Here is an 18,762-nt window from a genome sequence, read left to right on the forward strand (position 1 = left end):
CTTTAAATCACAGAAGAGATTAAGTGTCTCAGCACCAAGTCTCAGATCCGGCTGGGCCACCCTTGGTGTCCAGACTGCTCACCTTTCTAGGGGCTTCCTGGCCCATGTCATGGAGAACAGGAGAAGTGCCAGAGGTCTGTCATCCATAATTGGAAGTCATGCTGCTAGCTGGAACTGTGTCTGGAAGCGTCCTCTAATGGTTCAGGAATTAAGGCTATGTGGTAGGACCTTGCTTTCTTTTCTTGAATGGTGTCCCCTTGGATGGCATTCTTTCCTTGCTTGGGAGCTGAGGCGGGTGGTGTGGTACCCCTGTATCTCCAGATCTCACTTGGGTGTCTATGGGAGAGCTTTTAAATGGAGCTGCCCTGCCTCCCATAGTTATAGAGCTCACCTACAATTACAGCTGGCCGCCTGCTTGTCCAGTGCATTACCCAGTCCCCCGAAGGCCGCTTGCATTTCCTTATGTTTGACTTTCCCAGCATCTTCCCTTCTGCCAACCTTGCTCAAGGTCGTCAGCTGCCCACCAGGCATGGCCTCATTCCTAAGCCTGCTACCGGTGCCAGAAGCAATTTGTTCCTGTAAATAATACATACGTAGTAGAAGTCTTCGGGGTGTGAGGGTTATAAAGATGATTAGAGGGATCACATTCTGTCCTCAGGAATCATGGAGGAGGACAGGGGGATTATGGGAGAGCAGTATGAGAAAGCTATCCGGGGTGTGGTCAGGATGGCCCCGGCTAGCTAACTCATCATTTTATAGAATGCTCTTGAGTTTCTAACCACATCACCTATAGAGGTCCTGGTGATACATGGATATGTTCAGTTACCTGGTGAATATCTGTTGTATTAGAGCCTAGTCAGTATTCTGGCAGATGAGAACACATTAAAAACTAACATGGCTCCCAATGAAAGTGGGGCAGAGCCCATGGGACTTGCTCGTCAGTTGGATGTAGCTGGAGAGGGAAGGACAAGGTCAGCCGCAGAACACAGGTTTCTGAGCTGGGTACCTGGCTCCTGGCTGTATAGTAGTCTAGAGAAGCTCAGACTTAGGAAAGAGCAACAGGAAGTCTAACTGGAGAGGGTGTATCTGAGATGCAGCAGGCATTTATCACTGAAGGTAGGAAGTGGCCATTTTGGCATTGTCAGCATATAGTTGACTCTGAGTCCATAGTGAAGAGGAAGGAGCATGCCAAGCCTCTCTAGCTCATGGGTAGTGGGGGGGGGGGGACAAAAGAGATGCTGTAAGCACGATGTTGGGAGCAGAGAGGGGATGGCAGGTTCCAGGCCCCTTCATAGGTCCCTAATGCCTTATTTCTGCCCCCAGAGGGGCCGGGGAGCCTCAAACCCAGTAGCCACTGTGAACGCAGCATCTGCAGAAGACATGAGAAACAGTCCATGGAGAATGGCTCAGTGCACCTGTAGTTTTAGTGGGACTTTGTCAGTCAAGAGAGTTCCAACAAGACACAGTTCTAAGGGAAATGGCTTCCAGCCTGGACTTCTACACCAAGCCCAACCCTGAAAGCTTCCCAGAAGCCTCCGGGGACACCACAAGACTCAATGGGTCATCCTTGGCTGTCTGTCCTGCTGTCAAGAGATCTTAGCAGCATTGCCTGGCTTAGATTTCAAGATTTCTGAACTAAAATTAAAAGGCCTGCCCTATGGAAATAGGCCATGCACAGTATAAAACCTTGTCCTCTGGAGGCTTCTAGGTGCTAATGGCTCCTCCGAACCTTGCTTGTGGCTTTTGCTGAGAGCGGGTTTTTCCCTGCCTTCCCGAGGCTCAGTCTGTAGGCAGGATTTGCAGAACCAGGTGCAATGCTGAAGGCGGATTCTGGCCCAATATGTGCTTATCAACCCCTGGCTTCTGCTCCAGCTCCAATTTTCTACACCCAACTGTTAAGCACAAGAGGAGCTGCTTGAAATAATAGGTGTACCGTCTTGGGGGAAGTCTGGCTGGTCCAGGTAGTTCCCCATCTTCATCATGTGGACCTGCCGTTGTATGCTCCGTGGACTGATGACTTGGGGAAGATGGTGTTTCTTGTTTCTTTTTTCTTTTTTCTTTTTTTTTTTTTTTTTTGAAGGTGTTGTTTTTAGGCTCACGGGGGGGGGGGGGGGAGTGGAAAGGAATGTACAGCTCTTGTCTACCCACCACCCGCTATGCACACAGTCCCTCTGCTTCCACATCCTTACCAAGGCTGATGGCTCTGCGCCGACATACCTGCCAGGGTCTGTAGCTGGCATTAGAGATTAAAGGCCCCATGGTCTTGAACAAATATCCAAAGGCGTAATTAGGTATCTATTGTTATGCAGCAGGTTTTTGTGGCCCTAAAGATTCCACAGACTCTGCCTGCGTAGCCCACCCACCCCGAGCCACAGTGAGGCAGGTTTTTATGAAGGTTTCAGCTGACAGTGTGTGTTAATGTGGAAATCCCAGGGTCACACCAATAGTAATCACTTTCCTTAAATGGCTGCATCTTACGGGCCATCAGCTCTGTCACCAGGTCACTGAGCTCAGAAGTTTGTCCTGCTGTCCCCTCTTCTTGCCATCCAGTGTACTTCCTGTTTCCCAGACCACAACCTCTACCCAGGTGTCCTTGAGCCTTGTCAACAAATGGCATGTAAGGGTTTGAGTCCATGATTATCCTGAAATGGATCACCTTGCCCACCTCCATCGTATTTTATTTATAAAGTCACACTCGGCAGCACATTCCCTCCATGGCTTCTGAAGCCCAGACAGAGAGATAAAATATGGAAATTAGGTAGGCAGAGAGCGGAGGAAAGAGCCCAAGTACAATGCTAAGTTGGATGCTGAACATCCCCCAGCTCACGGCAGGTGGTCTGAAGTGAGTGGGTTGTGGGATTACACAGAACAGTCGGTCTGCACAGGAGATAGGCTGGATAGTAAGAGGGAGCACTTCGCTATTGCTCGTAAGAGGAAGAACAGACCGTAAATGCCTTGCGGAGTTTGAGTGAATTCTCCAAAACTGAGAAGCCTTGGGCTTGCACTTCGGCACAGTGGAATAATGGCATGCACTGCCCAAACATAGCTTGCTGCCATTAGGAAGGACCACAGGCAGTGTATACACTAGTGGAAGCATCTCCAAAGGGCTGGCCTTGGGGCTAATTGCTCTGAATCTCAGCTGGCTGCCTCTGCCCAGTCTCCTGTCTCTTCACGCCTGGTTTTGCTTGTCTCCGAGAGAGCATAGGGACATCATTTCCTGATAGGAATGTATCAATGTGTGTGTTAAGGGACTATAACTGGAGTGGGAGAACAAAGGATTGTCCCTCTGTCCTGCCCTAGGCCAATTATGACTCTTTCTGTGGCCACTTACTGTATCAGAGGGTCACCCAATGGCATAGACAGCCCCAGCCCCGCCCAGTCCTGGTCATTATGTCGTCAGATGGCGTTTGCACCATTTACAGGAAGATCATGCTGTGAACACAATGTTTCCTTCTGAGGAAGAATCAGGTCTTTACTTCTGAGTTTGAGAATGTGTGCTACTGTTTCTTTTAGTAACCATTTGAAAGGGACTCACATCTGCTGTTTCAAGACACCTGTGTTCTTTCGAAAGAGTAGCTGTGTTCCTGAAGTGTCTCCCTGTTAATAAAGGCCTCTCTGAGTAGTCCATTTGGAAATACATAATCCAACCTTGTTCTGCTATATTATCGGAGCATGGTGGGGGGAGGGAGGCAAAGAGGGAGGGACCCCTTTCCGTAAATGGATATTTTATTAATTAAACTCCATGTTTCTTTTCTCTGCCTCTCATTTCAGAACAGTTTGATCACCACTGTCCCTGGGTAGGCAACTGTGTGGGGAAACGAAACTACAGATTTTTTTATATGTTTATTTTATCCCTGTCCTTTCTGACAGTCTTTATATTTGCCTTCGTCATCACACACGTCATCCATCGTAAGTATGCTGGCGGGACAGGTTACATATGTAATCATTTGCCTGACTCTGGCTTTTCTGACTTGATTCTGAGTTACTATTTCTGATCATTCTGGCTCCCTTCCCCCCCACACACACACCCATCCCCTCCTCCCGCTCACTCTGGGCTTTACTTTCTCCATCCCGCTGCCAGTCCCTCCCTCTTTCCTAAACCCCATCCCTCTAACAGTCATCTCCAGGTAACACCTGGACCAGGTTCCACTTACACTAACAAGGCATCTCACACTGACACACCTGCCCTCTCTAACCTCAGTGATGTCTACTGGGGATCCCCTGAGAGGTTCATCCTTCCGTTTTGCACAAGGAGCTACAGATAAAGGGTAACCATCAAATAGCTGAATCTGTTCCTAAATGACCCACGGTTTAAAAATAGACATCCCTAGAGGGAGAATATGGCTGGAGACAGATACTGGGTTTTTTTTTTCCTACACACATTATATATGTTCAAAATGCACATTCAATGAGATTCTCAGCTTTCTGCCAGAATATGAGCAGTCTCTGGCATATAAAGAATGCACCCTTTTTTGTTTAAGTTAGATTTGAGGGTAAGGGATTTTAATGTATTTGCATAAGAATTCAGCACTTTTTTCACTCCCCATTGTGAAGTTCATACTAAGCTTGTCTCCAAGTCACTTTCGGACCACAACTAAGGATGGTGAGAAGGAAGTTAATTGCTACTGAGCTACAAATCTAGACCTTTTAAACTTCCACTAGAGTGTCACTGCCCAGATTTTCAAGCAGCTCTGCCTCTCAGCCATTCCCGAAGTATGAGAACCCATTAGCAAGTGCACAGCATCGCTCTGGTGCATTTCTGGAAGTATCTAAACAGAGCGGCTTTACCGTCTTCCCCTGCTGGCATGAATCTTATGAATGGGACAGGCTAAGGCTCTGAGATCCCATTTCCCACTCCTTTTGTTCGGGTGGAGTCCATAGACTGGCTGGGGAAGTAGGGGTTCTGAATGGTTCCCACTGGTCTCTAAGCAGCAGCCAAGTGTAGCCACATACATACAGCTATTCCAGTCTCCGGGCATTTCTGACTACGGTTCTCTTGTCCAGATGGGACACAAAGTTGGAATACATGCCTGAGAGTCTAAGTCAGTGGGTTTGTGGGTAAAGCTTGGTACTCGTCAGAGTCCTCATCTAATGCCACCTGGTGCCAAGGTGTCTTTGCAGAGACCCTCCCCCTTGCCTCCCAGAATGGCAAAAGCAGAGCTGGTCTGTGGATTCATTCACAAAAGCAACAGAGAAAAGGCTAAGGGTGTTAGACGATGCTCTGGATGAAGCATTGTTCAAAGCTTTGCACACAGATAATGCTCAGGAGCAGGAGCATTTTTTTTTTTTTTGCCTTATATTCTCATATAAATTTTATAACCTTTCTTATGAAAACCTTGCAAATAAATAAAAATGTCATGTGCCAAAGTTAACCAGGCCCAAACTCTGTACCTCACAATGAATTTCCACATGGTTGAAACAGGCATCACTTACAATATTCTATTCTGCAGGGGAGTTCAGAATGCTTTCATTTCACTTTCAGGTTGCATTGTAAGCTTCGGCCCTGCAGTCCAGAGTTTTTGGGCTACTTGCCACTTGCTCAATCTTGTACATAAGCACCAGGAAAACATATATACACACGTGTATGGTTCATCACACAGTCACAAACACTCATAGACCTCACACTCATACCTGGTCACATTTCATGTACCTGCACAGGAGTGCAAGCTCACACACACACACACACACACACTAAAAGCAAATCTTCAAATCGTGTTTAAAGTAGGACATCTTTATATCAAACACAGAACACAATCCCTCTTCTCACCCGGTGCAGCTTAACTCAAACCCCCCAGTATGTCCTTGCTGGACAAGGACAACACCCAACACCGTCACCCAAAAGGAGTCAGTAAATGAACTTGACCTCTGTTTGTTCTGGGTAAGAATAACCCAGGAAGACTGTTGCTGGTAGCTAAATTCCTAAGACCTCTCCTGCCAAAAGTTAACAAATGTGGGCAAAACAGAAGAAACTGTGTAGGATTTTGTTTTCCTGGTAAAATGAGGAGAACAGAAGAGTAATCAGAAATATAATTTATGGGAGAATGTACAGATACGCATCTGCTTTCATTGGAAAAAAAAAAAATAAATGTCCTGCAGATGTTGGTTCTAAATCCGAATCTGCCATCTTCTGGAAATCTGATCAGTAAACTGGATGCCCTAAGGCTTGCCAAATACAAAGATTGTTCAGTGGGTGTTGTCACCCACTCTTATGTAAATAAGAGCATTGAGCATGGGGGTGTGTGGGGGGGGTAAGTATCTGAATAGTAAATGTTGGCTTCATTCCCACAGGTTCACAGCAAAAGGGGTTCCTTGATGCCCTTAAGGACAGTCCGGCGAGATATCCTTTCCGGTGGCTCCGTGGGGACTTAGCTTGTGGAGTTGGTATTTAGCCGGCCCCTATAGTCTTATTTATTCATCTCTCTTTAGTTCTCTGCCTTCGGCTTTTCTTCTTATAAATCACATCCTCAATCATCCCGTAAAGCATGGGGAGCCTCACAGAACGAATTCACTTGCATGAGGGATGACATCTGAACGACGAGTCTCCAGGTGACTCACGCAGCCCTGTCTAAGCTGAAGAGCTCCTTTGCTAGAAAGCTATGTATGGAGTTTTACCTCCCCTTCCCACCCCAGAAGCTAGCTGAGATCTGTATCCATCCAGGTTAGGCTAAAGTAAAGCTGTAAGCCTGCCTGATGTCACTGTGGTTAGTAGGTGATCCTCTCCTTCATGGATGCCCAGGTATGAGTCTGTTTGGGGCATGGGGCAGCAGGTGAGGGTCCTGGGGGTACTTGGGAGACTCTGGGGTACTTACAGTGTCCCTCTGCAAGTGCAAGTCACCTCTATTGTCTCTAGACAGAACCGTCTTTCATGAACCTGAAAGGTTATCAGTTAGATAAATGGGGTCCATTTCTTACCCTCCCAAACAGTGTGTGTATTTGTTTACTGTGATATTTTGATTCATAAAAGCAAAAAGAAAGTCTGTGTATTAAGTGCTGAGTGGACCTAGGCTTATGCTGATTTGCTGTGTAACCAAACAGAAGGTCCTGACCTAGCTCCTCAGGACTCTGCTCTTTCTCCTCCACATAACGGGGTGGACTACATTTGGACTCTTCTTTATTCTAAGTGGTTTTCAAAGGTGATGTGTAAGCATGTACTTTATAAGGTAAAGCCACCCATACTGCTGAGCCCCAGGGTATGGAATGAATGTGTGTGTTGTGTGGGGGGAGGGGGGTCGAACAATAGACATCATCTCCTTCTGACCCTACTGTGACTGCGCAGGAGACTGGTTATCCATGCATCCTCAGTGGTCAGCTGATAACTCGTTAATCGTGTCTGTATGGTGGATGACAACTGGGGGATACCGATAATGAGCAGGGGGTTGAAGAATAAATCCATGAGTCCTGTCTCCTCTTCATGATCCTGGAAAACTGGAGGTACAGGTTAGCAAGTAGAAAAGGATGGTTCATGGAATCAAGTGCTCCTCTGAGCTGCTATGTCTTAGAACAATGCTCCTCAACCCTCCCGGTGCTGCAGCCCTTTAATACCGTCCCCCGTGTCATGGTGACTCCCAACCATAATGTTATTTTGTTGCCACTTCGGAATTGTAATTTTGCTCCTGTTATGAATCATAATGTAAATATCTGATGTGCAGGCTATCTGATCTGAGACCCCTATGGGGCTTGTGACCTGAGGGTTGATAACCACTGTTTTATGAGAACCAGCCCCAAGGCTGGTACCAGTGTGTGGTGGGTGATGTGTTTATTAGAAAAGAAAGTCCCGGGTTTCAGCACCAATGTTAGGAAAAAGATGAAGAGGGGTGGTCTATGGAGGTGTGGCGAGGTATGGGGAAAAGGAGGATGCCTCTGGGAAACCCATGTTGGGAATCCCTTCCCCCTGAGAGACCAGCCACATGATGGTATAGTATAGAATAGTTTATTCAGGGTATGGGGAGTTAAGAGGGTGGTAGGGGCAGAGAGAAAAGAGAGAAGTAGAGAATTAGAGGCCAGCCATGAGCACGTGAAGAGGAGGGACAAAGGGGCAAGAGAGGAACAAGAGAGCAAGAGATCATGAGGCGGGGCAAGCAGCCCCCTTTATAGTGTCAGGTAACTGGGGTGGAGCATACCTGGCTGTTGCCAGGTAACTGTGGGGTGGGGTTTACAGAATCCCAACAGCGAGTGAGTCTAACCTGCAATTCTGCATGCTTCAGAGCTGTCTCTTGACTAATGGTAGTACAGCCTATAGCTCGCCTTCTCTAGACCTTCAGGCTTCAGAACAGGGCTCCATAAAGCTTTGGGGGGAAGGTTTGACTGGGCGCCCTTGTGGATACTGGCAGGTACTCTAGGAGGAGATAACTTGTCCTTTCAGACTTTTGGTGGCGGGCCTCAAACCTGGTCTCCTGACCATGGCCGAAACATATTTTGATGAGAATTAATGGCCAGGGCAGAGGCTGCTCATAGAAGATTTATTTTGAAAAATACCCAACTAAAAACCAACGTCACTGAGGGGGTGAGAGACATGGGAGGCACATGCACCTCACCGCTGACCACAGAACCTTACAGGAGATGTCAGTGTGAATGACAACAGTTGGCCAATGACAGGAAGGACTTTAGGAGAAAAGAACCGCCCACCAGTCTCAACAGTGTATAGGGCCAGTGTGGCCTGCTAAGAGTGGACAAGGAGGGCGAGAGAAGGTCACAGACAGCTTTGAATAGAAGGGACTCATCAGGCCACATCCTAGTCAGCATCACAGCCTCAGCCTTTAGATAGGTCCTCCTTTGTCTTTCCCACCTCTCCCTGCCTTCCAAGACCTGCCCACCACCCTTTGATCTTTACATCAAAGAAGCAGAGGCTGCAAGGGAGAGAGAGCCTCTGGTCAGTAGCCAGTTAGGTAGCCGCCCCACCCTACTTTTGTGAGAGCCCCCTCCTCCCTCCCAGAAAGATACAAAGGAGAAGCTACTCTAAACACACAAGACCAGGCCTTCAGCATTCCCAGCCAGTTGGGTTCAAACAGAGGAGAGCTACAGGCCAGCTTGTTCTGTCAAATTCCTTTGTGGAACTCCTACCTTAATGAGCCGCACCTGAGGGTCACAAGGTGGAGGACAGCTGCCCCTAGCCTTTGAAGCACATTCACTTTGGAAGGGCCTGACCTATTATGACAAGCCAATGCACCGCACACCTGCTTCTTTCTCACTCTGTGAACATCTGCAGGGCAAGGTGTGGAAGGTCAGACCATGCTTAAGTGAGTCAAGGGGCAGCCTGGTGGGAAAAGCAATGTGGTAAGAGTCATTGCCTACGGACGAGGGAGGGGCAACTGGATGGTTCTGAGGACATGTGACTTTTTCTGTCTCTGAGGCAAAATACCTCATAAAGGTTCTGTCTGGAGTCGGGGATGAGGAGTAAGGAGTAGGGGACACTTTAGCTTGTGGCCGTAGTCCCTCATGGTAGAGCTCACTGAGACAGGTTTGTGGCCAGGGTTCTTTGAAGAACAGAAAGCAAAATCAGGACCGGAAGCCAAGTCTGCCTCTATCCCTCAAGTCTGACCCCTGTGGCCTAACCCTGCCATTTAAACTCCAGGCTACCAAAAATTATTCCACTAACTGGAAACTGAGCTGGGGGGGGGGGGGGGGACACTCATATAGGGTCGTGCGGGGTGGGGCCCTTTGGAGACAAAGGAGAAACTAATATTGAATAGGTTGAATATAAAGGACAAGTTCGGAGATGTGTTTACAAAGAAAACTTCAGAGATTGGTTTCTCTCTCTCTCTCTCTCTCTCTCTCTCACACACACACACACACACACACACCTTTATCACCCCACAGTTAACTTTAAGGGACCCCCTTTAGTTACCCACTTATCAAACAGAAGGAGGGAAACATGGAAGCCACACCCCACAGGGAAAGGCCCCTGGTCAGGCATACCAGGGAGCCATGTGACCAATACTTCCAGTCTCCTCATATTCTCAAGGACAGAAACCCTTGGGAGCATATGCAAGGGAGACCAGGGTACCCTGGGCATCTTTGAAGAATCCCCCTGACAGGAGACCCTGCCATGTGCCATCATGCCAATATAGGTGGCATTAACATCTCATTAAAGGGATTACAGTCATTTGTAATCATGACTTATTGTTCGGAGCTCCCCAAATGAAAAGGATTTCCTGTGGTTGGTAAATCAAGTGGTAATTGATTCGGCATTTGTGAAGGCTTTCCCCTAGAAAGCCTCTTTATCTCCAATTTGCATTCATTTCAATGCTTGCCCGCCTGAGAGGCCTCCACAGACTTAATGGGCACTGGTCTCTTAATGGAATTTACTAGAAGGTTGGCAGAAAGGACCCCATGTGGCATAGTGGGAAAAGAATGAACCATAGGTCTTTGCTGGCCTGCCCATGCTTGCTGATGCCAAAGGACTAGAAGGAAATCAGGACAGACACCTTTAGTGTCATATACAGCTGCACCTGTCCTGTAAGATCCAGTGGCAAGGCTAACACCCCCTAAGTAAAAACTACAGTCTCCCCACACCAGCCCTGCTCCACTCAGAAAGAAAAGCCAGTGCCTTCCCACTACCCTCAACCAATGAGAGGAAGGAAGGCTGGAAGCTTAAGCCTCCCAATTACGTTGTGTAAGATCACAGTGTGGGTAGGTCATTGATTAAGGCTGAAAGTTCTAAAATAATCTCAGAAGAACAATAATGGAAGGAAAGAAAGAGTTTCCCCGACCCTTCATTGTGTGGACTTCTTGTCCATCTCTGTATGTCCTTCCAGAAGGTCTTCGGGAAGTTGGAATTCATGCTTGCACGTTCTCGCTTACACACTTGTCTGTGGCTGAGGGACAGCTGGCACCTTACAAGGACCCTACTCTATGTGTTGTCCCGCAATTTGATTTTGTTTTAAAATATTTCACAGAGATAAATCTACCTAGATTTTGAACTACCTTCTAAAACTACGCATAGGCAGTGTGTTCTTTGGGGGGATATTTGCATCCCTGCCTTTCTGTCCTGTTCCAAAGGTGAGATTGTAGAGCCCAGTGCGGTGGTCCTCGCCTATAATCCCAATACTTGGGAAGCTGGGCTTGAGAACAGCACCTTTGGCTGGGTGACCACAGTGGGCAGCGCCCATAGACAATGAGTGGACAATGAGTGGGGAGGGTAGAAGCCGTGTCCAGTAGGGAAATTGACCAGAACATGGTTTTTACCCAGAGGGTTCCCAAACACATCTTGGGAATGTTGTTGATCCATGGTCACCTGCCTCGGAATCACAAGTCTGTTCTCCCGACTTTGAATTCTGCCCCATCCTTGTGCTGTGAGCGATGTCTGGAACTGCCCTGACCCAATGCTGTCCTTTGCTCTGATGACTAGCAGTGTCCCTCCATGCCCTCACACAGTGGAAGCTTTTGCTCAGTTTCTCACTGTTCTTGTATACCTTCTCACTGAATGGCCTCTGGACCACATTTGTCAGACTCAGCTTCTTAAAAGCTCCAGCTGGGATCCTGGTGACTGCTGCTGTGAATTTGGAACCTCCACACACAGGAGAAGGTCAGAGAGAAGGCCTATGGGTAGAAGAACCCGTGAAAGAGCTACTTCCCCTGTTCACAGGGTCACTCATTCATGCAGATTGCCACTGTCAGGGGTGGGTGGCCAGGTGACAGCACAGATGTGTTTTTCTACCACTAGGTAAAACAATCCATCTAAAGGAGACCTCGACAGTATCCAGAAGGAGGTCTACCTGCTTCAGGCAGATACAGCTGCAAACCACCAACACTGTTTCTTATGTTTTAGACAGCAACCCACACTGTGTTGAGTTCCCTCTAATGAGGACTATTGAGCTCATACCTAAAGCCCCACCCAGACGTGGCCCAACACATCTTGGAAATGGCTGAAAGGAGAGAGCCCATGCAGAGCCCCCTGAATGTGGTCCCTCCCTGGCCATTCAGAGATCCTTGTTGCCAAGGAAACCCAACAACTCACACTTCACCCTTGGCCAAAAAGGAATTGTCTCCATCTTGGCCTCCATCATGAGCACCGAACCCACAAAGCTATAGCTGAAGCTTGAGGTCTTGAAAAGGGGCATGTGTCTCCTAGACATCCAGGGGCCAGGTCTAGTCCGGTCCTGGTGTGAGCTTTTAAAGGGGACTTGATCTCTGGGCCTCAGCTTCCTGCCTGAAATAAAGCGATTAGGAAAAACCTGACCAGCTTGACCCAAGGCCTCTGTGTCTCCGTAGTGTGGAAGCACTTCAATGAAGTTCTCTGGGGTTTGGTTTTGTTTTTTACTTCTGAAATAATGTGAAAATTGTTTTTTCTGTGCACCTTTCTAAGAAAAGGACCAGAACCCCAAGATGCTGAAGATGTAGTAGCCTTCTGTTGCCCATAATTCTTCCCAGCCTGAAGCATCCTCAGCCATTTTGCCTGGATCTCCCCCCAAGTCTCTGTATTATTTCTCCACTTCTCCCCCACTCCCCCTGCAAGCAGAGCTTGTTCCCTGGAGCACTGAGCTGGAGCTCTACTGGCCTGCTCTCTGGATTCACAGAGAAGGTTCTGGAACCCTCTGTGAACCAGCACTTTTCCAAGACTTTGAACATTCTGCCCTTGGTATGAACTCTTAGGAGTTTCGGAGAATTCATAGCTAGCCCCTGGCCAAAAGGAGCAGCCTGTTTCATCGGATGGACGCTGAGAGAGATGGAGAGAATCTGGCAGTAGAAATGATTGTCATCTGAAGCCATCCCTGACTCAGTCAACAGACATCCAACTTCATACTGAATTGACTCTCCGTGGAATTTGTTTCTTCTCATTTCTATTTTTAAAAATGAGCAGAAGGGTTTTGCAACCTTTAAGAGACAAGCACTCCCTGATCCTTGTGACAGGACAACTGCCAGGGCCAGTGACATCCGTTGTGGGAACACCCGTACCTGAATCTGAGAGCAGATATGAGGAGAGCACTTCCTCCGGTTTCCACAGACGCCCAGTCTTATAGGAAGGGTCCCTCTGTCACTTGAACTGGGATGACGTCAGCTTAGGACCACTGGCCTCCAGCAAGAAGTGGGAAAAGAACCAGCTGAAGAGTCTCTTGTGCTGGTTGTGGAGATTTCTGGCTTTTAATGCCCAGTTCTGGTCTATGTCGTTGCTAGGATCTAATGTAGCCAAGGCTGGCCTCAAAGTCACCCTGTAGCCAAGGATTACCTTGAACTTCTGATCCTTCCACATTCATCTCTGGATGTACTGGAGTTTCATAGGCGTGTACCACCACGCGTGATTTTCTGCAATGCTAAAGATGGGATGCAGTGTGTTGTGCATGCAAGATTAGCCCTTACCCCCTGAGATACAACTCCAGCTCAGCTCTGTTTCTAAAGCTTCCCACCTTGGTGTCCTCAATTGTTAAACAGAAGTGGTATTTATGAATGGGCAACTCCCAGGGTTGAGTGAGTCAGTTCTTGTGAAGTCTTTAGAACAGTGCTAACATACCTTGGGCGGTGGTGGCTGTTGTTACAGAAGAGCCTGCTTGTTCCTCAAGACACAATCTTAGGCAGCATTATCATCTGGGTGGGATGGCAAAAGTGCCTCACTTTGTCCCTGGCCATCACATCATTCTGTGGCAGCTAAAATCCACAGCAGCACCGCATCCTACTAACCAGTAAGGAAATGCTCCCGAGGCATAGGAGACATTTATATAAAATTGTGTTTTTCCAGGCTGGGGATCTAGCTCAGTTGGCAGAGCTTTCCTTGCAAGCATGAGACCCTGAGCTCAGACCCCATGAGTTAAAGCTGGGCATGGTAGTATATGCTTATAATCCGAATACTGTGAAAGTAAAGACACACAGATTCCTAAGGCTTTCTGGACACTAGCCAAGCATGCTTAGATGCTTAGCAAGCTTTGAGTCAGTGAGAGACTCTGTCTCAAAAAAAATAATGTTTTTAAAGGTGGTGGCACAGAATGAATTTTAAGGTTGGACTCTGACTTACAAAGGCATATAGGTGTACTCACAGAGTCAATCTCAGTCAATCTCTGTCTCTCTCTCTCTCTCTCTCTCTCTCTCTCTCTCTCTCTCTCTCTCTCTCTCTTTCTCTCCATTTTTGTTATTTCTATAAACCGTTACAATTCCTCTCCCACCAATCACACTGCCTCCTAATGGAAGCATTTAGTAATTGCAAGTCACATTGCAAAAGGAATAGCCCAAAGCCCAGAGCCCAGCTGACCACCTGCTCCACTGTAGTTTTATGGTTCATGTCTGAGCCTTTCTATTTTGACTTCCCCGCCATCCTGTCTGGTTATAATTATGTGGTGATGCACAGATGTTTCTGAGATTGATGTTCCACTTTTATCTTTATTCTCTTTCTCCCCTGGACCACATCTCTTTTTGTCCCCCATCTCCTGTGTCACTCTGTCTCAATGCCTGTGATCTTCTCACTTACCTGCACAGAGTTCTTACTGATGTCACCACCTCCTATGGCTCAATTTCATTTCGCTGGCTTAGTCTCCCCTCTGGTCACTTAATCTTGCCCTCCTGGACTCTACCCCTACTTTGTAGCCAGTGTGGAAGATGGCATCCTCCTGAGCCACCTCCCAGCCCAGATAGGGAGGAAAACAAAGGACATATGGGAGCCCTGGCCATTGAACTGCATAGCCACTGCCCCATGTACACACAAAGCTCCACCATAGCCATTTCCTTTAGGGTAGCCCTGCATGACACAGAGGGCTTCTGCATCCCTGGCTAGGCTTCCTTGTGTTTTTGTCCTCTAGGGACCCTCTGAACCATCTCTCCAAACCTAACCTCCCATTTGATGTGAGACTCCCTGTCCCCAACAACAGCCTCCATCACCACACAGAGACACTGGGTGATATCTTCCATTCTGTCATCTAAGGAGAATTATTTCCAGTCTGGAAACACTGATGGCAGCACACAGCCCATTCCAAGTCCCTCCATCCTTGGTCGCACAAGGAAAGTACAAGGCTTCTTTCCCCAGTCTGTAACTCACTGCTGGGAGAATGCAAGATGTGTACTAAACCCCACATCTGCCCCAGGATGAAATGTTTTTTTTTTTTCCCCTGGGAAACATCTGTATCTTGTAAATAGACTCTTATAAACATTTTTGGGACAGAAAAATTCTCTCATCCTTCCAAATTACCATACTTGGTTGATCAGTGCCATCTGGTGAAGGCCACTCTGTTCCATTTGGTGAGGGCCATGCTATTCTTCCATTGGTGGCTTCCTCTCACTATCCTCTCCCAGTGCCTAAGCACCTGGGCAGGGGTGTAGCTGGTCTTATGCTACTTTGTGAATTCTTTCTTCCACCCTCTCTACAACTCTAGAGAAGAGAAAAAAGGAGATACAAAGTGAAGGAAAGCAATCACTAAGGCCAGGGGTCAGAAAGCTGGGGATGCTATTGTTAGACTACTCCTGCTAATTAAGAGCATTGAGTTCCTTGGAGCAAGTTTGATCTTTGCTGTCAGAATACCTAATTTCTTCTTGTTGTTTCTTCTTTGCACTTAGCAAACTGCAACCAAGAACCCAACAACAACCCACTACACAGTGTCCCAGTGTTTATGTACCCTCTGAAAAGTCTCCCAGATTTCCAAACATCACACAATTGCAGAAACTTAACTGTAGCTGACAAAATCATGCTCTTGCTAGAGCAGGAGGCAAATCGTAGTCAGCTGCTGCAGACAGTCTAAAGCAGCCCCACATATCACACTTGGGATTAAAATAAAGTGTGTCCTTATAATATTTCTGTGTTTTTTAAAAAAGCCAAAACTCCAAAATTCTCACTACACAGAAGTCTCTAGGAAGGAGGACCTCAACCTGATCCCACACTTAAAGTTACTACCCAGAAGTCTCTAGTAGAGAACACCCCAGCCTGACCCCACACTTAGAGTCACCCTGAGTTCATAGGCATCAGGATTACTCACTCACTCACTCATAAGCCGAGATCAGACAGTTCACAGAAGCTATCCCGTGGGAGGGGGAAGCTTGTCGATGAGACAGTCCTCAGCATTCAGGAGCTAAACTCAGAGCAATATTTAATATTTAACCCTTCCATCAAAGGTCTGAGCCACAGCTAGCCTCCATCCATCCTTGGTTGCATTATAAGTCAAAGAGGGTGAAGGTCAGAGGGTAAACTGCTCTGGGGGGGTTGGGGGCTGGTTCATCTGAAGAAGTGATGCCCAGGGTACCTAGCAGAACTGTGAATGTCACTCTGCACTGGGGAAGAAGGAGGTGACAGAAAGTGTGAGTGTGGCCCTGGACTGAAGGAGGAGTGTCTGGTTTGAGAACAGGAAAGGATAAGAGGCTAGAAGGAGCCCAGGACCTGCCTGTGGGGTTTCAGCCCTTCACCTCCTGACGTCCAGCCTCTCGGGAAGCCACGAGAAGCCCATGATCCTTCTGTTGGTCTCCTTGACTCACCCACTGTGCTAGAGGCTGTCATATGCTTCTTCTCCGTCTGGTCCATCATTGGCCTCTCAGGCTTCCACACCTACCTGATCAGCTCCAACCAGACCACAAACGAAGATGTAAGTTCCTCACCATAATGTGTGTGTGTTTGTGTGGTTAGCCCTGCCAGGGTCCTGCATGTGTATACAGGCATCCATGAGTCCTGCATGTGTGTACAGGGCATCCATGAGTCCTGCATGTGTGTACAGGCATCCCTCTGTCCTGCATGTATGTACAGGTCATCCATGAGTCCTGCATGTGTGTACAGGGTATCCATGATTCCTGCATGTGTGTACAGGGCATCCATGAGTCCTGCATGTATGTACAGGCATCCCTCTGTCCTGCATGTATGTACAGGCATCCCTCTGTCCTCATGTATGTACAGGCATCCCTCTGTCCTCATGTATGTACAGGCATCCCTCTGTCCTGCATGTATGTACAGGCATCTCTCTGTCTTCATGTATGTACAGGCATCCCTCTGTCCTGCATGTATGTACAGGGCATCCCTCTGTCCTCATGTATGTACAGGCATCCCTCTGTCCTGCATGTATGTACAGGCATCCCTCTGTCCTGCATGTATGTACAGGCATCCCTCTGTCCTCATGTATGTACAGGCATCCTTCTGTCCTGCATGTATGTAAGGCATCCCTCTGTCCTGCATGTATGTACAGGCATCCCTCTGTCCTGCATGTATGTACAGGGCATCCCTCTGTCCTGCATGTATGTACAGGCATCCCTCTGTCCTGCATGTATGTACAGGCATCCCTCTGTCCTGCATGTATGTACAGGCATCCCTCTGTCCTGCATGTATGTACAGGCATCCCTCTGTCCTCATGTATGTACAGGCATCCCTCTGTCCTCCTGTATGTACAGGCATCCCTCCATTCTCCTGTATTTTGCCGTGATGTCAGAACCATCCTAAACTGAGCCAAGTGACACCCAGGTCCAACTTTGAGGAGCCTCTTCAAATCCTCTTAAATACTTTTGTAGGCAGCTGTTAACACTTCCCCAAACAGAGACAGACCATGGCGGGCTGACATCTTGGAATCTCAGCTCCCATCCTTAATAGCACTGGTTTCTGGAGGAAATTACCCTCACGTGAAGTTGAACTTTGAGTTCAGGAGCATCTGTATGCATAGTGCAGGTAGAGGGAAAAAAAAAAAAAAAAGAAAAACATGCTGATTTCCCAGCAAGTGTAGCTCTCCCTCGATCTTCATACTGAGATGGTTTTTTTTTCTATGCATGTTAAATGTCTCAGAACAGATTCAGTTCCCGTAAACAAAAGCTAAGGAAGATGAATGATGATAAGAGAGATTAAAAACTGCCAGAACAGCACATTCGATTCGATAACTGGGAATAGTGGAATCTACAAAACAGACACTTTTAACAAGAGGCTGAATCCTCCATCTAAATGGGCAGTTAAGGGACCCGTGCTAATGGTTTTTCCGTTAGCGTTCACTTAATTATAACTTAGGGTTGGATAGGAGCCCTTGCTCTGGATTCGTGAGGGCCTGGAGTAGACTCCCCAGTACCCAGGTAAAATCTAGATATGGCTACACAAGCCTGTAACCCCAGCATTTGGCAGGGGACATGAGAGAAGTAGGGCAGAGACAGGCAGAACCCATGAGCTCACTGGCCAGCCTGCCTAGCCGAGGCCACAGGTTTTGGGTTCACTAAGAGACACCGTCAAGAGCAACAAAGTCTCTGGTGAGTGGTAGAGGGCACTGGGGCGTCTTCTCTGGCTTCCATATGCAAGGCTCATACCCTTACATGGTCACATGTGAGCACCCCACAGCTGCTCCACACAACAATAAACAAGGGTGCAGTATGAGAAACAGTTTTTATTTTCCATTAGAGGAACTTCTAGTGCCGCGGTATAATCTTAAATGAGGATTTACTTATTTATTTATTGTCCCCAGGGAATGCCGTCCTCTCCTTAATCTAAGCTCCTGTTTGAGGATATTTCTAACTTTTCCTATAATTGCTTGTTTTCCTCAGAAACGTGCCTCAGTTTCTCCCAGGACTTACTGTTTGTAGAGCCACAGAGGCAGAGTCTGGCATGAGCTTGGCAGTTCTCCTGCTGAGCTACATCCCAGCCCTTAGTGGTATCTTTTGGGGACATCTCTGGGTTCAGTTAGCCTGAACTTTGGCACTGGTTCTCCAGAAATTATGTGTTATTTATTGATGCTCCCTTTCTTTCAGATCAAAGGCTCTTGGTCCAATAAAAGAGGTAAAGAAAATTACAATCCCTACAGTTACGGAAACATCTTCACAAATTGCTGTGTTGCTCTGTGTGGGCCCATCTCTCCCAGGTAAGAGACAGAGCTTTACTTACCTGGTCACAGATAGGTA

At 47.5% G+C, this 18,762-nt stretch overlaps 1 protein-coding gene across 2 annotated transcripts in view; it reads left to right on the forward strand.

Moving 5' to 3' along the window:
- ZDHHC14 (zDHHC palmitoyltransferase 14) overlaps positions 1-18,762 on the forward strand; it is a 232,857-nt gene that overhangs the window by 192,584 nt on the left and 21,511 nt on the right. For both annotated transcript variants that reach the window (XM_080941504.1, XM_080941505.1), the window contains exons 4-7: positions 3,772-3,909; positions 6,289-6,337; positions 16,388-16,490; positions 18,613-18,722. In XM_080941504.1, the coding sequence (XP_080797630.1) occupies positions 3,772-3,909; positions 6,289-6,337; positions 16,388-16,490; positions 18,613-18,722 (400 nt within the window). The remainder of the gene's footprint in view (positions 1-3,771; positions 3,910-6,288; positions 6,338-16,387; positions 16,491-18,612; positions 18,723-18,762) is intronic.

This window comes from Micromys minutus (genome assembly GCF_963924665.1).
Source record: "Micromys minutus genome assembly, chromosome: 30".
NCBI classification, from domain to species: domain Eukaryota; kingdom Metazoa; phylum Chordata; class Mammalia; order Rodentia; family Muridae; genus Micromys; species Micromys minutus.